Below are 17,465 nucleotides of genomic sequence, written 5' to 3'. Positions count from 1 at the left end.
GGTCCCCACGTGTGTAATGGAGTTTTGCCTTTGTCCTGGGAGATAATTGGATTACTTCTCCAATTATCTCCAGGGCAGAAGGGAGGAAGCCAGGATGCATTGTGGGGATGTTTTGCTTCTGTGAGTCTGTAATGTGATACATGTCTGTCTGTGTTACAGTCTTCCATTTGGTCCCCTAGGGGAGTGTCCACCAGGTGGAAGACCTGCATAAATACAGGGGCAGGTAGCCCTCAATAAACAGACCACTGCTTGACCCTCAACACGGAGCCTTGTCTCGTTCTTGGGGGGAATTCACTGTATGCTGTTGGAGGCTGATTGCTAGGAGTGTAAGCTGATGTATGCTTTTCCTGTTCGTCTGCTAGCAGCTATTCGTGAGGTTCCAGTTTGGAGTGCTACCTTATTCCCTTGTATGCAGTTCGGGAGTTTGGTGCATTCATTTATATCCAAATTCGTGAGTTTTGGTGCTTTTACAGTAGCTGTGCCTGTTTGGAAAAGGGGATTATCGCCTAAACGGATTTTAACCCCTTGTCTGCTGAAACGGTCCGTTACATATGCACATATAAATTATATATTATACATATTATACATACATAATTACTTAGACACACATACACCGACACATTGACGCATACACACACATGTATATACACACACTGACACACAGATACACACATATAAACACACTGACACAAACACACTCACACACAGACAGATACACACATAGATGCACACATGTCATAATTCTTATATTTTTAGCAAGACCCCTGTTAACATACCTTTATTTGCAGGAGGGGGACTTCCTTTGGGTCCTGCTGCTCGCTAAGGTTGATGGGAGTGTACGGCTGGAGCAACTCTCTTCTTCCTCTGTCTGTGTCTCCTGTGCATATTCTGTATCTGTGAGTGTGTATGTGCCAGTGTGTGTATCTATGTGTGTGTCAATGTGTTTATATGTGTGTATCTGCAACCACGTCCTCTCACTGCTGCCAATATCACTATATTATTGTATGGCCCTAAGTACATGGGCCACCCGATAGGCCCCAAACATGTGGGCCCCATTGCAGCCACACTGATGCAATTCAACCAGGACTACCGGTGTTCCTTTGCTGTAAGCACATATCTTCTATTACAGACAAATAATACACGAGTAATGACATAAATGATTGCTGCAATATTCTCTGGGAAACAAGGCACAGCCATCTCATGCATGCAGCCCTTGTTTGAACACAGGTCTAATCGTCCTGAAAATCTCTATTTAAAGGAACACTAAGTGGCCTGGGTCAATGGTCCTTTAGTTTTAACCGTGCAATGTAGAAATTGCCATGTTTACAGAGGGTGAAATCCACCTCTAGTGGTTATTATACTGACAGTCTCTAGAGAAGCTTCTACTGACTTAGTAAAACGCGGTCACATGACGCAGAAGCTCATACAAAAGCATAGAATTCAGTGAAGCATGTGAATGCACGTGGGGTACTTGACGTGCATGCGCATCAGCTTCCAATCGATTTGTCATAGACTCGAGAGGCAGGTGGCATCACAGGAGTCTGGCTGGCAGCACCAAAGGAGTCTCAGCACCGGAGTAAAGGTAAGTAAAAATAATCGGGCACTACAGTGTTAAAAATACAGGTTTGTGTTGCTTGAGTTTCAATAAAGTTGTATTAAGTAAAAAAAAAAAAAAAAAATACAGGTTTGTATCCCTAACGCTATAGTGTTCCACCAATGCTGAAGAGTTAAAGGGTTCATTCATTTAGTGGGGAGTTGATTTAAAAACTGAATTTAAAGATAGGTCAACATAACTAATGTCACCACAACTGTCTGTATAAAACCACGACGCTGAATTTCATATTGATGATAAAATAAGAGTAGGAGATAATATTGCTAAACAATGGCTAAACATATTTTAAAATACATTGTATCAGCTTGCCTAAGGCCATAAGCTAGTCAGTATACAGTAACTGTACACAGTGTATCTATCGCCTAGCAGGTCAGTTTTTTTTTTCATCTTTTTATAAATCTACCTAGAATTATATTGCTTTGTGCTGCCACCTGCTGGTTTGGTAAAAGTAAAAAAAAAAATAGGATTTTCCTAATATAATGTATTTACACTGCAGTTTGTGATTCTGGGTAGCTCTGTGTAAATCCAGGCTCAGCAGGTTAGTTTAAGCCTCTGTACCTATTTTATACAAGTAGGCCACCAGCATATGTACTGTGCAGAAAAAAAACTGTGCATCCTCCTTCCCGGTTTGCCTTTAGTGGCCCGAGGGTATCCCTTGGAAGCTGGGGCTATGCTCTCCACCGTGATTGTGAATATGTCATCGTTGGATTTTTTTGGCCACTTTCATGTGCTCGGGTCTGGAGCTGAATCTCGTTGCTGCCTGTAAGCCTTGTGACCTGGCCCCGCCCCCCAAACACGTGTTTCAATGCACAATATACTTATATTTATATATAGTTGTGTGTGTGTTTGTGTGTGTGTATATATATATATATATATATCATCTGCCATTCAGCTGAAATGTTTGACAGTGCTCCTGCAAGACCTGTTTCTGCCCCTGCCCTTACAATTCATAGAATTGAAGGCAGCCATGATGCCATATTACGACAGCAGACACTCTTTGTGTGGATGGGGCAAAGTGTGTCAGTGTATGACTGTGTCTGTGTTCGAAAGGAAATAAAATGAAGATTAGGTGTGCGTGTATATGAATGGGTCTCCGTGAAGTCTGTGTATAAGAATGGGTCTCTGTGAAGTCTGTGTATGTGAATGTGTGTTTGCATATGAGTCTGTGTTTGTGTATATGTTTATATGTCTGTGTGTGTTACTGATGTGTGTAAAAATGTAAATATGTGTTATTATGACTGTCTATGAATATGCATGCATACACAAAAACAAGGAGAGATATTTCTTGTCTGTCACTGTCAGCGCTAGGACTGAAATAGTCAGACAGTGTGGTTCACCACTTAGAAAAAGGGGTTTTACCCCTTGAGCAATTATGGATAGGCAGAAGGTAGTGGTGGAACACTAGCTAAAATGTAACTTTTAATAGATATAGTTAAAACAGTTCCCAAATAAAAGGGGGGAGTTTTTTCTTGTGAATAATATATACTCCCTATACATAAAACATAAAGAAAAATGACAGTAGTGATATGAGTGATAGGTGTGAAAGAGAAAAATAAAGGAACGAGAAAAATAAAGAAAATGAAAAAACATGTTAGTAAAACCGGTCTGATTTCTCCTGGAGAGTTTTAGGGCACTAGATATATAAGAGACAGTTTGATACAGAGTCAAAACAAACTGTCTGAAAAGTATCCAGTTATAATGGTTAAAGTAACAGTGTTTGCAATCCAACACTAGATGTCACTAGGTGGGTATATATAGCCCTATGAGAACTTTGCTAAAGATTCAACAGAGGTCTGGCAAAACATTGTACTATCAATAATTAGTGAGTCAGCTTGTGTATGCCAAAGGAATCAGTCAAACAATCATCATATTGACAAATATATGGGATGGCAGGGAAGTTGCATGTGCTGGTTGGTCCCTATAATGGTCTAAGAATTAAACAAAATAGCTAGTTCCTGCATATTTGTCTGTCGGCACATGTTCTCTCCATGCTGCAACCCAAGGTAGTATGAGATAGAAAAAATGATTGAAAAGTTATTAGAAACCAATGCCCGAATTGATGTCAGTAAAAGAGAAACCTCAATCCCCTTTTAACCAGGGGAAAGGCTAGGGGAGTCAATAGTTATAAATGCTCAGGTTGGAGTAAGAGACCCGCTGGTTCGTGAGATACCGAAGTACGCACGTGACATCCGTTTCACCCGGTGGCGATTGCCAGGATCATCAGGAGTGCTGGGGGCCGTCTGTGAGTCCACTAAGCGGTTGTTCTGCCAAAATTTCCTGATGTAAGAACATCGAGATATTATGGGGATATAAATATACAAGAATTCAAATAGATAGCTTATGGCTTCCTAGAGTAACCTCTACCTCACATACTTGTCTCTTGCTCTCTCCTTAAGGGCAGCACTCTACTCTCTCCTCCAGCTCTGCTTCACTCCCACCTTGTTTGATTGCTATTTCCTGTCCTACTGTGTTTTACACCCCACCTCCTATAGACTGTAAGCTTGTTTGAGCAGGGCCCTCTTCAACCTATTGTTCCTGTATGTTTTCTTGTAATTGTCCTATTTATAGTTAAATCCCCCCTCTCATAATATTGTAAAGTGCTATGGAATCTGTTGGGGTTATATAAATGGCAATAATAATAATAATAATAATAATAATAATAATAATAATAATAATAATTCTATAAGGGTGGAAATCTCCCAAGTATGAGTAGCACTATGCTGTCAAAAGGAACGGCAGAACTATCAAGCCATTCCTGATTAATGTCTTGGTACTTATCAATTAAAAAAACAGAGGCAATTTTAGTAAACAACCTTTAAGTGTATTTTCCTGATTGAGTTTTGCAGGCAGATAAGTTGAGTTGGCTCATTAAAAGGAAACTATAGTCACCAGTGAAAATGCAGTGTTTGCATTACAGCCTTGTGATTCCTCCATTGGCCACTCCTCAGACAGCTGCTAGAGGTGCTTCCTGGGGCAGTGCTGCACAGTGTGACTGACATTCATTGTCTCCACCCTCTGCATGCAGACACTGATTTTTACGCCTAGAGATGCATTGATTCAATTCTTCTCTATGAGGAGATGCTGATTGGCCAGGAATGTGTTTAACTTGTGTTGGCTCTGCCCCTGATCTGCCTCCTTGACAGCCTCAGCCAATCCTATGGAGAAGCATTGTGATTGGATCAAACCACCACTTCTGATGATGTCAGCAGACAAAGGCAGTTCACAGGCAAACAGGGGCAGAGGCAGCAGCTGCAGATTAGAACACAAGTACGATTTTACTATATTTAGAAAGGAATGGGAGGGGCTGGGGGCACTGGGGGACTAGATGGTGGTTTTAACACTATAGAGTCAGGAATACATGTTTGTGTTCCTGACCCTATAGTGTTCCTTTAATATGCAATGAAACAGCCACAAGGTATAAAGCTCTATAAGTATCTGATTTGTGAAGATATTTCCAAAAGGATAGTGTACAAAATGCAGATTTGTGGAACCACCTAGAGCTCTTAACAGTTTGTGTTTACATCGACCAAGGAGGTGAATTACAGGAAAAAGATCCATTGTTGATCTTTAACCTGTGGGAAATGAATCTTAAATAATAGATGTGCTTCCCTAATTTACAATTTCAAAATATAAAATATCAGCCAAATTCCTGACTAGTCCTCCGAGTAGCACATATGATGAAGGATCTGTTACCATATAGATGTGGTGGCTGAATTTAAGGTATTTGAGTGATAGAAAAAATAATAAATAAATAAAACAAATTGGAAATGATAATGTAGGTAAAAACTACCCAAAAATAAAAATACTCAGAAATAATGTCATTGAAAAAGGGGGGAGTAAATCGCATGACTGACCGATTGAGTATGTGATGTACAATTTTTCCAAATAATAATATGATTAAGGAGAAGCTATCCTAATTAACACCCATAGAGGAGTGCCATTTTAAGCCAAATATATATATATATATATGGAAGGCTGGGCCTGAAGTTATGGGAGGGGCTTGATTTCCCTTCTCAAGGACTCCAGACCGCTCCCCATTAGCGTTCATTCTGGCGATTTACCCCTCAGACCACTCCCTTTTCTCATATCTTTATCTAGGGTGGGTCCTCTTTTTATTACAGGCCCACTGCATTCTTGGGTTACGGCACACCACAACCGACTTTTAATATTACTATAGGTCTCATATAGGGACCTTACATAACTACTTCTAATATACTCATTACAGCTTACACTGTTATATAGAATGTACACTTACTACTTTACATTGTAACAGAATGTCATTTCTTCAGTGTTGTCACATGAAAATATATAATAAAATATTTACAAAAATGTGAGGGGTGTACTCACTTTTGTGAGATACTGTATATAGCAGTAAATGCGAATATAGACATGTATGCAATAGATGATCTAAACAATGGTGTTACAAAAACTATGTATTTTATTCACCCAGTTACTTTCCCTGCGTTCGATAGATAGATCTACCGAACACCGACCACCCCCTGGCTCATTAACTTCAAATAAACCACAAACGTAAGTGCTCTCTCTGTGTGGCTGCTGCTCATAAAACCGAACAACACGTACTGGAGAAAATGGCGACCATCTTGTCGCACGAAAGTGTTATGGTACTTTTTAGCAGTAAACCAAAATGTTTAAATGTCTATCTGTTCCTGTCCAAATCAATAAAATAAATTGCGTATATACGCTGAAGTAATTAAGTCTGACACACAAGGTTCAGGTTAAAATAACTTCGAGAAAATTTATTGGCAAGTGATTAAAAAGCGGACGCGCAGGTCCTTTTAAGAGACATTTTACATCATCATTGATTATTAGAATATCAGTAAATAAACATCATTAATTGGATTAATTGTTAAGTGTCGGGATTAGTGTCCACCTATCAATATTATTAATTGGCTTGAAAACTAAGTGGTTAGTCCCGTGTCCACCCACCAAGAGGTGGGATTGTTCTGGACACGGGTGGGGGACAAGGGGTCTTGAGCGTCATTTTACACGGTCGGTGATCTCAGGCCTCGTGGCCAGGTGCAAGGTCTCTTATGAATAGAACATTTCATTACTACTGTGTTCTCATGGCCTTCAAACTATACTATGTTGCAAATCTAAGGAAAAGTCAGCAATTTCTGTGTTAATCATGTCTTTATAGAAAATACAGTCTTTGTTCTATTGTATTAGATGTGCTGGGAAATTCTGTCATGTAAGGTAGTTTTAAAATGAACAAGTTAGGTTATGAGGACAAAATGGAGTATTGAAGAAGTCAGGTTAGGAGGACAAAATGGAGGATTGTCACAGTATGAAGTTAAAATGGAGTTAGTGCAATAATTGAATACAAGTACAATAAGGTTTTTTAAATAATCCCACATCAGTCCCCCCTATGAAATGTTAGATTCTAAGAGATAAAACTTTATTAAGTTAGTACCAGGAAGACGTGTTAACCCAAAGGCACAGAAACCCCGTGGCCGCTAGCTTGGTGTTAATGCAAAGTGCAAGACTGTCCCTAGATCTGACCCTAATAGGCTAACTCATCCGTCAGTATGGCTCTCGAACACTTCACACCCACGGGTATCCCATGGCAGCTAACCCACCACTTCTCCACACGGGGCCTTTACCATTCACTGACAGATGCTGTCCCTGAGCTAGTCCCTTCCTAGAATTCCTGCACTTTATCAACATAAGGGATTGTTTGCAACGGCAGACAGGGTGAGTTGATGTCTTGGAAATCTTGGTCATCAACTTCGAGATGGGTGAAAGTGGGTGCCGCTTGGTCAACAGTCTTCATGAGGGATTTTCTCAGACATGGGAGGATACAACAAAAGAGAAGAGCAAAGATAAAAAGAAAAATTAGTATAGCCATACCAATATGCATTAAAGCCTTTTGCCATCCTGTCATCCAACCAAACCATCTTTCCCAGGGATCTTGTATCCCAGAATTCCTTTTCAACTCTATAGACAGGTCATTTAATTTCTCTATGGCTAATGTAACTTTACCATTAGGGCCTGTGTTTTCTGGGATATAGGTACAACATGTCAAGGTGTCGGGCAAAATTTTACAAACCCCTCCTTTTTCGGCTAAGATCATATCTAGGGCCATTCTATTCTGGAAAGCCATTTGGGATGTGGCCTGCAATTGTTCGGCCAATCCCTGGAGGGCGTCTCTGGTATAATTAACAAAACGCTGTTGATTATAATAAATGTAATTTATCCAATTTAAATTCTTGTTTGTGGTAACTATGGCAAAAAGTGATTCAAATCCTGCAGCAACTTCATCTCTTGCTTTAAATTCATTGGGTACCCCCCTAGGCACCCCAATAGCATCAATATAAACATGAGGATCAAAACTTCCTTTCACTGGGGCGTCACGCTTAACCTTAGTGTGTCTGGACTCATGGGTGACGAGGTGTGTGTCAGAGATGATATGTATAGGCATAATAGCTTTAGCCAAAGTACACTCCCCCCACCACTCCTTGTCCATTCTGGATCTCAGCTGTAAATCCCCACACAACCAGTAGATGTCCCCTAATGACCTGGTGTGAAACTGCAACAAGTTCATAGAGACACTCCTGTAGGTAGCACAATACCCCTTAGAGAAGTTACCCAAGAATTTACCAATTCCATCATAATTAGCATAACAAGTGTAATTACCTTTATACACGGTAATACCATCTGGGGGTTTGACATCCTTGGTTAGGAGAGGATACTCCTTTGTCCATGCAATACATATGGACCTGTTAAAATCATAGTGATAGGCAAAAAGGCTTAAAACACATTCCTCTATATCTACTGGCAGGATTAGAGGTACAGTACCCAGGTGAGGCCGGGCACCACCACACACATAGCATGCAGTCTTATTATGCTTATTAGCATTATATTTCATCCATTCTAACCATAAATTTACATCATTAAAACCTGTTTCAGCGGCCATGGTATCTTCAAAGGTGGGGTTTGCAATGGCCATCATGTCTTGAAAGGTCTGGATATGAGGTTTTAATGGGTTAGGGACCATATGGGTGGCCCCTTGCCACTCAGAAGAGTTGCACATATCTTTTAAGAAGAAATGCCCTAATTTACGGTAGGAACCCTTTTTCCAATACATTCCCATCACATACTGGTCTGCATCCGTTGGGCTTGGATGCTCAATGTTAAGGATTAATTTCATTGGTGTACCCCCCCCAGGCTTTCTCAAAGTCATTCTCTGGAGAAGGGATCTACCTTGATCATCTACTTTAGATAAGGCACTTTTTGGTTTGTAACCCCAGGCAGGCCCGGCATTCCATCCCGCCGCCCCCCAATGATTACAATTGTGCCCCCATTGTTTGTCAACTACACAAACATATGGATCTTTTGAATGAGGGATATCTCGGTAAATACTCTGGATTTGTGATGTGGGGAACGGGCATTCTACGATATCACAATAGTCAAAGGTGTAAGTAGCCACATGGGTGCATGATGAATTATACCAGAAGGTATACCCACTAATATCTTTGGTGATGGCTACTTGTTGGGCCTTCATAAGGCTGATTAAGGAGAAGGTGTACCAGAGGTACATGCTTGTGCGGTATCTGCTTCCTCAGGGGCTGGAGATTTCTTGCAGTGGGAAGCGTGGATCCAATTTGGCCTACCGGCCAGTTTGACAGAGGTTGCGGTAATCAGGAGAACTTGGAATGGACCGTCAAATCTTGGTTCCAGGGTATTTTTCCGCACAAACTTCTTGACCAGAACCCAATCTCCGGGAAGCAGGTTATGGGTACCTGTATCCAATTCGGGATCTGGAATTGAAGAGAAAACTTGGGCATGTATTTTGTTTAAGGCACTTGCAAGTTCAGTTACATAATCTACTAAAACATCTGATTGGAGCTGTAACTGTTGCGGATAATAACAACCTAGTCTGGGTGCTGTCCCAAATAGAATTTCATATGGGGACAGTGAATGCTTCCCTCTAGGTGTGTGCCTAACACTAAATAAAGCTATTGACAGGCTTTCTGGCCAGGGCATCTTGGTTTCTTGTGACATTTTTAACATTCTGGCTTTTAGAGTGCCATTCATGCGCTCTGCTTTACCACTACTTTGTGGGTGGTAAGGGGTGTGGAAGGCTAGGGTCACCCCTAGAGCAGTCCAAATTTCTTTAGTCACTGTTGCTGTGAAGGCTGGGCCTTGATCACTTTCAATGACTTCTGGGAGTCCAAACCTACATACTATCTCTGTAAGTAGGCGTCTTGCGGTTGTTTTTGCAGTGATATTGGCCACTGGGTAGGCCTCTGGCCATCCTGAGAACATGTCCACTATGACTAGTGCATATTCATGGGGCCCACTCTTGGGCATTTGGATGTGGTCAATTTGAATTCGCTGGAAGGGGTACATGGGCTTTGCCAGGTGTTTTGCAGGCACCTTGATTGGTCTTCCTGGATTGCATTTTGCACAAATGACACAGGCCTTACAGAAGCTGCTAATCAATGTTGTGATTCCGGGTGCTTCATAATACTTCTGTATGAGGGCGGCCATCAATTCCTTTGACAGGTGTGCAGGCCCATGTGCCCATTGGACAACTGCTGGGTATAGATTTTTTGGAAGACAAAATTTGAAGTTGTTGTAATATACTCCGTCCTTTTGGACGGCTCCTTTCGTTTTCCATTTTTGGATTTCTTCAGGAGTGACGGCAGCTTGTTGTTCTCGCAAAATTCGCAAGTCAGTAGGAAGAGTTTGCAGAGCAAAGATAGGGACTTCTTCTTCTTCTTCTTGTCCGGACACTTCTTCATCCACTTCCTGCAGATCCCTGGCTGCTAGCTTAGCAGCCTGGTCAGCCAAATGGTTGCCCCTTGCTTCATCTGTATCCAATTTCCCATGGGCCTTTACCTTCAAAACGGCCACTTCTTCAGGGAGTAGGAGGGCATCCATTAGCTCCTTGATTGCAGTACTATGTTTGACTGGTGTACCGGCGGTGGTAAGAAATCCTCTTGTCTTCCAAATGAGGCCGAAGTCATGTGCCACACCCAGAGCATATCTTGAATCTGTATAGATGTTGGCACGTTTTCCTTCGGAAATTTTGCATGCTGAGGTCAGAGCCTGTAATTCAGCTTCTTGCGCAGACATTGCTGGCGGTAAGGATGATGATTTGATAACTTCGTCTGTTGTGGTTACGGCATATCCTGTATGATATCTTCCTTCTTCATCGGCATATCTTGAGCCGTCCACAAACAGGGTAAAATCTGGATCTTGTAATGGATTCTCATGCACAGTTGGTAGGTGTACTGTCTCCATCTTCATCTGTTCAAAACAGTCATGAGGTGTTTCGGGGTCATAATCATTCACTATGACCAGATCTTGAAATTCCTTTTCTAGGAAGTGGCGTGGCCATGTTTCCAGAAGGTCAGTTGTTGGGTATTTGACAATACCATTCTCCTGTAGCTGTTCTTCATCCATGGTGGCCCATAGCTTTGCCATGGGCCCAAGATCATTCCATGATCTTGTCTTCAATTTGGTAACAGGAATATGCGGGATAGCAGTATCCCAATGGCGGTAGAGGTAGTTAAGTTGTTGAGGTAGTTGGATCAAGACCATGCTATTGCCTTCAGAGTCACAATAGAAATCTTGAGCAGTGAGCTTCACATCAGTCCAGTGGTAAAGCTCATCTTCATAGCAAGGTTCGGGAGTAATGTCTGGTTTGTACCACATGGTACAGAAGGCGTAATCTGGGCCTTCACAGAGAGGCTTCTCATCTTCATAAAATGTTAAATGTGGATGCATGACTTTCTTGATACATCCACAAAGCAGGTAAATGTAGGTTTCATCTGTGATAAATCCATAATAGGTACCCCCCTCAGGGAGTGGAAGAAGAGTGGATGGGTTAAGAACTTGACATCTTTGGATGGAAATGTTGTCAGGTAGAAGAAGATGGCACTGGAGGCGTAGGTGTCTGGCTGGAGACACGTGCTTGAGCTGGACTTGGTTGATGATGGCAGAAATGTCATGAGGAGCCAAAACAACCAGAGGGTGGCCAAGGACCAGGTCTGAGGTTCTTTCTATGAGCTCTCTTGTAGAAAAAACAGCCCTGAGACAGGAAGGAGTCCCTCTGGCCACAATGTCCAGTTGACATGAGAAATATCCAATAGGCCTCTGGCGGCCTCTTAAGTCATTAGTTTGGGTGAGAACTCCTGTTGCGTGGCCTTGTCTTTCAGAGACAAATAACTTGAAAGGTTTTGAGTAGTCAGGTAGGCCCAAGGCAGGAGCAGAAGCAATGGCACGTTTGAGAGCATTGAAATTGTCCAGAGCTTCATTAGGCAAACAGAAAGGGTCAGACTTAAGTGCGTCATAGAGAGGCTGCATGAGCAGGGAGGCTTCTGGGATCCATGCTCTGCAGTAGGAAATGAGGCCTAGGAAGGCATGGAGAGACTTTGAAGTCCTTGGGGTTGGAATATCCAGTACAGCTCTCACCCGGTCCCGGGTAAGATGTCTGGTACCTTGAGATAGGCAATGTCCAAGGAAAATTACTGAGGGTTGGCAGAACTGTAGCTTGATGAGCGAAGCTTTGCATCCTTGTTCTGCCAAATAACAAAGCAGACTAATTGAGCACTTTTCAGTAGTGGGTATATCATCTCCACAGAGCAGCAGATCATCCACATACTGGAGCAGAACAACTTCTGGGTGCTCAGCTTGCCATGGGTCAAGGATGGTGGCCATGGCCTTTGCAAATTGGCTTGGTGAATTTTGTGCCCCTTGGGGCATGACAGTCCAGGTATATTGTTGCATTTCATGGGTGAAAGCAAACAGGTATTGGCAGGATGGGTCCAGTGGAACACTGAAAAAAGCATTTGCTAGGTCAATGACTGTGAAAAATTTTGCGGATGGTGGGACTCCAGAGAGCAGAGTATGGGGATTTGGTACAAGAGGGGTGTCCAGGACGGTAGCTTCATTAACAGCACGGAGATCCTGAACCATCCTGTACTTCTCAGGCTCACCTTTTGGAGTTTTCTTTTTCACAGGGAATAATGGGGTGTTGCATTCAGATTTACATTTCACTAGAGCACCCTTTTCTAAGAGTGCCTTGATGTGGGTAGAAATGGCAGCAGCCTGTGCTGGTTTTAATGGATATTGTGGTTTTCTTGGTAACTTAGCTCCTGGAATAAGCTTTACCACCACAGGGGGAACATTTAGGTGACCTATGTCCTCTGGGCCTGAGGACCATAACTTGGCGGGCACCTGTGTTTTTAATGCCTCTGGGAAATTGGACCTTAATTCTGCTGCTTTCTCACGGGGCTTTTCTAAATGCAGCATTAGAGGCAAGGAGCACAAGGCTGAGGTGTCTGATTCAGATAGGGGTGTGGACATTTCTACTTGCCCATCCGGGGTGAAGGTGATAGATGCTTGCAGGCGTGAGAGAACATCAGCACCTAACAGGTTAATTGGGCATGTGGAGGATACCACAAAGCGAGCTAGCAGGCTGGAGCCAACTCGGAGTGGAGTTGTTAAAGGGCTATGTCTCGGCTGGCCATCCACTCCAACACAAGAGACATCAATATTTGACAAAAAGGATGGGTCTGGCAGGTCTTGCTCTCGCAGAACACTACGGGCTGCACCTGTGTCAACTAGGAATGTGGTAGGGTGGCCTTCAATGGGCAAAGTCACTGTGGCAAGTGGCCCCCCCTTATCCCCTGTAGACACTGCCATTACAGGGGTTACAGACACAGGCTTGCCAATTTCCTAATCATCGGGTTCCTCAATTATCGGAACCTCTTTCTCGGCTTTGGGGGCCGGGGCAGGCCTGGATGGTTTTCTTGGCTCTCTCTTGGGTTCTGGGCAGTCACTTTTAAAATGTCCTTTGGCTTTACAATTAAAGCAGAAACCATCCTCTGGTTTGGTGCCCCTGGGGACAGGGGTACTGCGTGATACCATAAGAGGGGCAGAGCTTGGCCTTCTGGGGGTCTGGGCAGATTCTAAGCCCCTAGCAACCAAAAGTAGGGTATCCAGGGGAACAACCTTATATTCAGGGCGTGCAGCAATGATTCCCTTGCGTATAGAGTCTTTAACACCTTGGACAAACGCACCTGACAGCATTTGTGAATGAATCTTGTCAGTAAGATCAAACCCCAAATCTGTAAACATTTGATACAGTCTTGCATGAAACCTTTCCACTGATTCTCCTTTATCTTGAATAACATCAGTAAGGCCAGCAGCCTGATCTGCAAGTTTGTCCTTAGCCCATTCTCTCAATTGGGTGCAAAAAGTTACTCCAGAGGGGTAATCAACATCGCTGCTGAGCAGATCTGTACTGAGGTGTCGGGCCATGCTTGGCCAATATGCATCCCCTGCTTTAATAGCACAAATGCTCAGTAGATCACGCCATGCGGCTGAATAAGTCTTTTGAATTTGAACTATCCCTCGGTAGAAGGGCATAGGCTGTTTTTCTGGGTCAGGGAGTGATTTCATTAGAGCACTAGCTTGAGTGGGATTGAAAGCAACATATTTAGGAGGGGCCCGTTCTCCCCGACCCTTGTGGCCGAAGGGATCATCGATAGAACGATGAGTTGGGGCTCCTGCAGCAAGCTCCGATGAGACATGGGACACCCTGTCCATCTCGTCATCATCGAATTCTATGATATTGGCTCTCCTGCGCGGTGCAGGGCCCGCATGAGGTGAAAGGATCGGTGGTTGGGATTGAGCCCCAGATGCAGGGGTGGCTAGCGAGTCATAACCTGGGGACAGGTAGTCACCGGGGATTACCGGCATCAGGGCTGAACTGGGGGCCGCCATATTGGAGGCGGGGAAAGGAGTTGCTTCAGGATTAAGGGAAGAAGCGGCGGCCATGTTTGATATGGGCACTTCCGGGGCAGACTGAGCCGGACTGGGCATGACCGGAACTTGGGGAGTGGCTTGGGGAAAGGGAGGGTAACCAGGGTAGGGCAGGGCCATGGGATATGGGAAGGGGTAGGGCCAGGCAGGGGAGGGCAAAAGAGTAGGGTGGGCAGGTACGGTTAAGGAGGTAGGATATTGGACTGGGGCGGAGCTGGTTATGGGAGGAGTCAGGACGGGATTAGTGGGGATGGATGCAGAAAGAGGAGTAGCAGCAAGGGAAGGAGGGGTAGTTAGTTGGGCGGGTGCTGATGGAAGGGGATTAACCATGGAGAGGGATTGCAGGGAGGAGGTGGCAGATGAGATGTTAGGAATAGGCATAGAAGGGAGCGTGGGGATGGCTGAGGATGATGGGACCGTTAGAGAAGGGGAAGGGGTAAAGAAAGATCCGTCAGAATTCAGGACCGGGCAGACAGGGGAGGTGATGGGATGGGATTCGGGAGGATTGGGAGTGGGGAACATGGTCAGCTGGCTATCACCTATGGCTGACTGAACCTTGGGGATAGACATCCCCTGGGCGCCATTTTGGGGCGCTGGCTGAGGGTAAACCCCAGCAACACAATTTTTATGATACACAAACAATTTCACACCTTTGTGATTTATCTCTTCCTCAACCCAACCTTCTAACTGAATAGCCTTCGCCACTCTGTACCATGCTTCAGCAGTCTTTAATAAATCATTATCTGTAAGCTTGCCTTTCATTTCTGCTAGTAACTTGCGCCAACTTTCTGGTTGCAATCTTCCACATGTCGGTACAGCAATTTTACATACTTTTGCAATCTTTTCAACACCTTTTACCATCTCTTCACCCTCTCTGTTCTCTACTAAATCACATGCTAACCAGCCCTTACTGGGCTTATCTAAATCCTGTCCCATAGTCCCTTTACCCCTATACCAGCGTCCTAGATATAGAGAGAGAGAAGGAAAATTGAACAGGAACGTCTACAATGCTCGACTGCCACCTGAGAATCGTGGGACTTTCCCAGGTGCGTCTTCCCAAAACGTAGACTAGTCACTGAATCCGCCTACCCGGGGTGGTAGACACGGATTGGAGCGAGGTGAGAAGTGTGTGACCAATCACTTCTCTTTTAAGAGGAATGGGAGTGGATAGTATAATAATATAGAAAGTGTAGGAAAGATGAAAGGCAAGGAAAAATCCTTAGAGACAGACACAGGAGTACATGAGACTCCTCATTAAACAACCAAGACAACAATACAGTTGAAATACAGTGCATGCATCACAGTTCAAATAAAACCAACAGTAATTCCTTTCCTTTACTCGTGTGCTTACTCCAAAGTCACCTCCCTCAATCCCGTAGTATCTTACTACCAACGGCCAAGGATAACAGCTAACACCGGTCCGAAATCCATATGCCTCCCTCGACACAGCAGCCCACTAATAGTGTCTGCGCTACCCTCACCCCTGTAGTGCCCCTATAAAAACCCACTTTATAAGTCCCACTACTCCGTGGTGATGAAGACAGCAATGCCTGCCCGAATTCACACACCACAAAAATAAAAATTGGAATAGCTCCAGCTCAGCGCTCAAAGCTGGAGGGTACCACCACTCTGCAAGCAGAGTAACGTGCACAGAGAAGCTAGCTAGGCTATCAAAGTGACACAAGAAGGATCCCCAGGAAACTATGAGTCTACACAATCTCCACAGATCCAACACACCTCTTTTTCCCTACAGCCCCAGCCACGAGGCTCCTAAAAGAGTTAAACAGGAAAAGATGACCCCCAGGAACACATCCACAGGTCAACCCCCCTTTTTCCCTACAACCACAGCACCGTGGTTCCTAAAAGGGGTAAAACAGGCAACAGAAGACCCAGGCAAATCCCCTCAGGTCCACCCCCCTTTATCCCAAAAGGGGTAAAATACAAACAGATAGACAGATATACTGAAGACCCAGGCAAGTCCCCTCAGGTCCACCCCCCTTTATCTCAAAATGGGGAAACAGGCAAACAATTCAAACACACCCAGGCAACAGATAGACTAAAATGCAGGTAAACAAATGAGTAACGAGACACCGGGCAAGATATTACCTGTCTTTGATGTCCTCCCGGGAAGCAGTCACAGACACGTGGACGGGTCAATCAAAGGGGCCGGAACATACCGGTGGCTCTGCAGAAGTCTCCACCGTGTACCTGGAGGTGATCAATCTCCTTTCCTTCCCCCTGGATTCCTCCGTCCACCCTTGTCTTCCTTAGGACGGCTCACCGGCCGGACATAGCCCGATGCCCCACGTTGGGCGCCAAGTTGTTATGGTACTTTTTAGCAGTAAACCAAAATGTTTAAATGTCTATCTGTTCCTGTCCAAATCAATAAAATAAATTGCGTATATACGCTGAAGTAATTAAGTCTGACACACAAGGTTCAGGTTAAAATAACTTCGAGAAAATTTATTGGCAAGTGATTAAAAAGCGGACGCGCAGGTCCTTTTAAGAGACATTTTACGTCATCATTGATTATTAGAATATCAGTAAATAAACATCATTAATTGGATTAATTGTTAAGTGTCGGGATTAGTGTCCACCTATCAATATTATTAATTGGCTTGAAAACTAAGTGGTTAGTCCCGTGTCCACCCACCAAGAGGTGGGATTGTTCTGGACACGGGTGGGGGACAAGGGGTCTTGAGCGTCATTTTACACGGTCGGTGATCTCAGGCCTCGTGGCCAGGTGCAAGGTCTCTTATGAATAGAACATTTCATTACTACTGTGTTCTCATGGCCTTCAAACTATACTATGTTGCAAATCTAAGGAAAAGTCAGCAATTTCTGTGTTAATCATGTCTTTATAGAAAATACAGTCTTTGTTCTATTGTATTAGATGTGCTGGGAAATTCTGTCATGTAAGGTAGTTTTAAAATGAACAAGTTAGGTTATGAGGACAAAATGGAGTATTGAAGAAGTCAGGTTAGGAGGACAAAATGGAGGATTGTCACAGTATGAAGTTAAAATGGAGTTAGTGCAATAATTGAATACAAGTACAATA

The 17,465-nt window shown here is 43.7% G+C and overlaps 1 protein-coding gene across 1 annotated transcript in view; it reads left to right on the top strand.

The window, feature by feature from the left end:
- Positions 1–1,480: 1,480 nt before the first annotated feature.
- The window catches only part of LOC134569110 (cytochrome P450 4B1-like), a 78,495-nt gene continuing 62,510 nt past the window's right edge, over positions 1,481–17,465 (top strand). Inside the window, exon 1 of the mRNA XM_063428013.1 lies at positions 1,481–1,582. Within this exon, the coding sequence (XP_063284083.1) occupies positions 1,481–1,582 (102 nt within the window). The remainder of the gene's footprint in view (positions 1,583–17,465) is intronic.

This window comes from Pelobates fuscus, chromosome 7 (genome assembly GCF_036172605.1).
Source record: "Pelobates fuscus isolate aPelFus1 chromosome 7, aPelFus1.pri, whole genome shotgun sequence".
In the NCBI taxonomy this organism is placed as follows: domain Eukaryota; kingdom Metazoa; phylum Chordata; class Amphibia; order Anura; family Pelobatidae; genus Pelobates; species Pelobates fuscus.
Note: the sequence above shows the minus strand (reverse complement) of the source record. Positions and strands in the feature narration are given on the sequence as shown.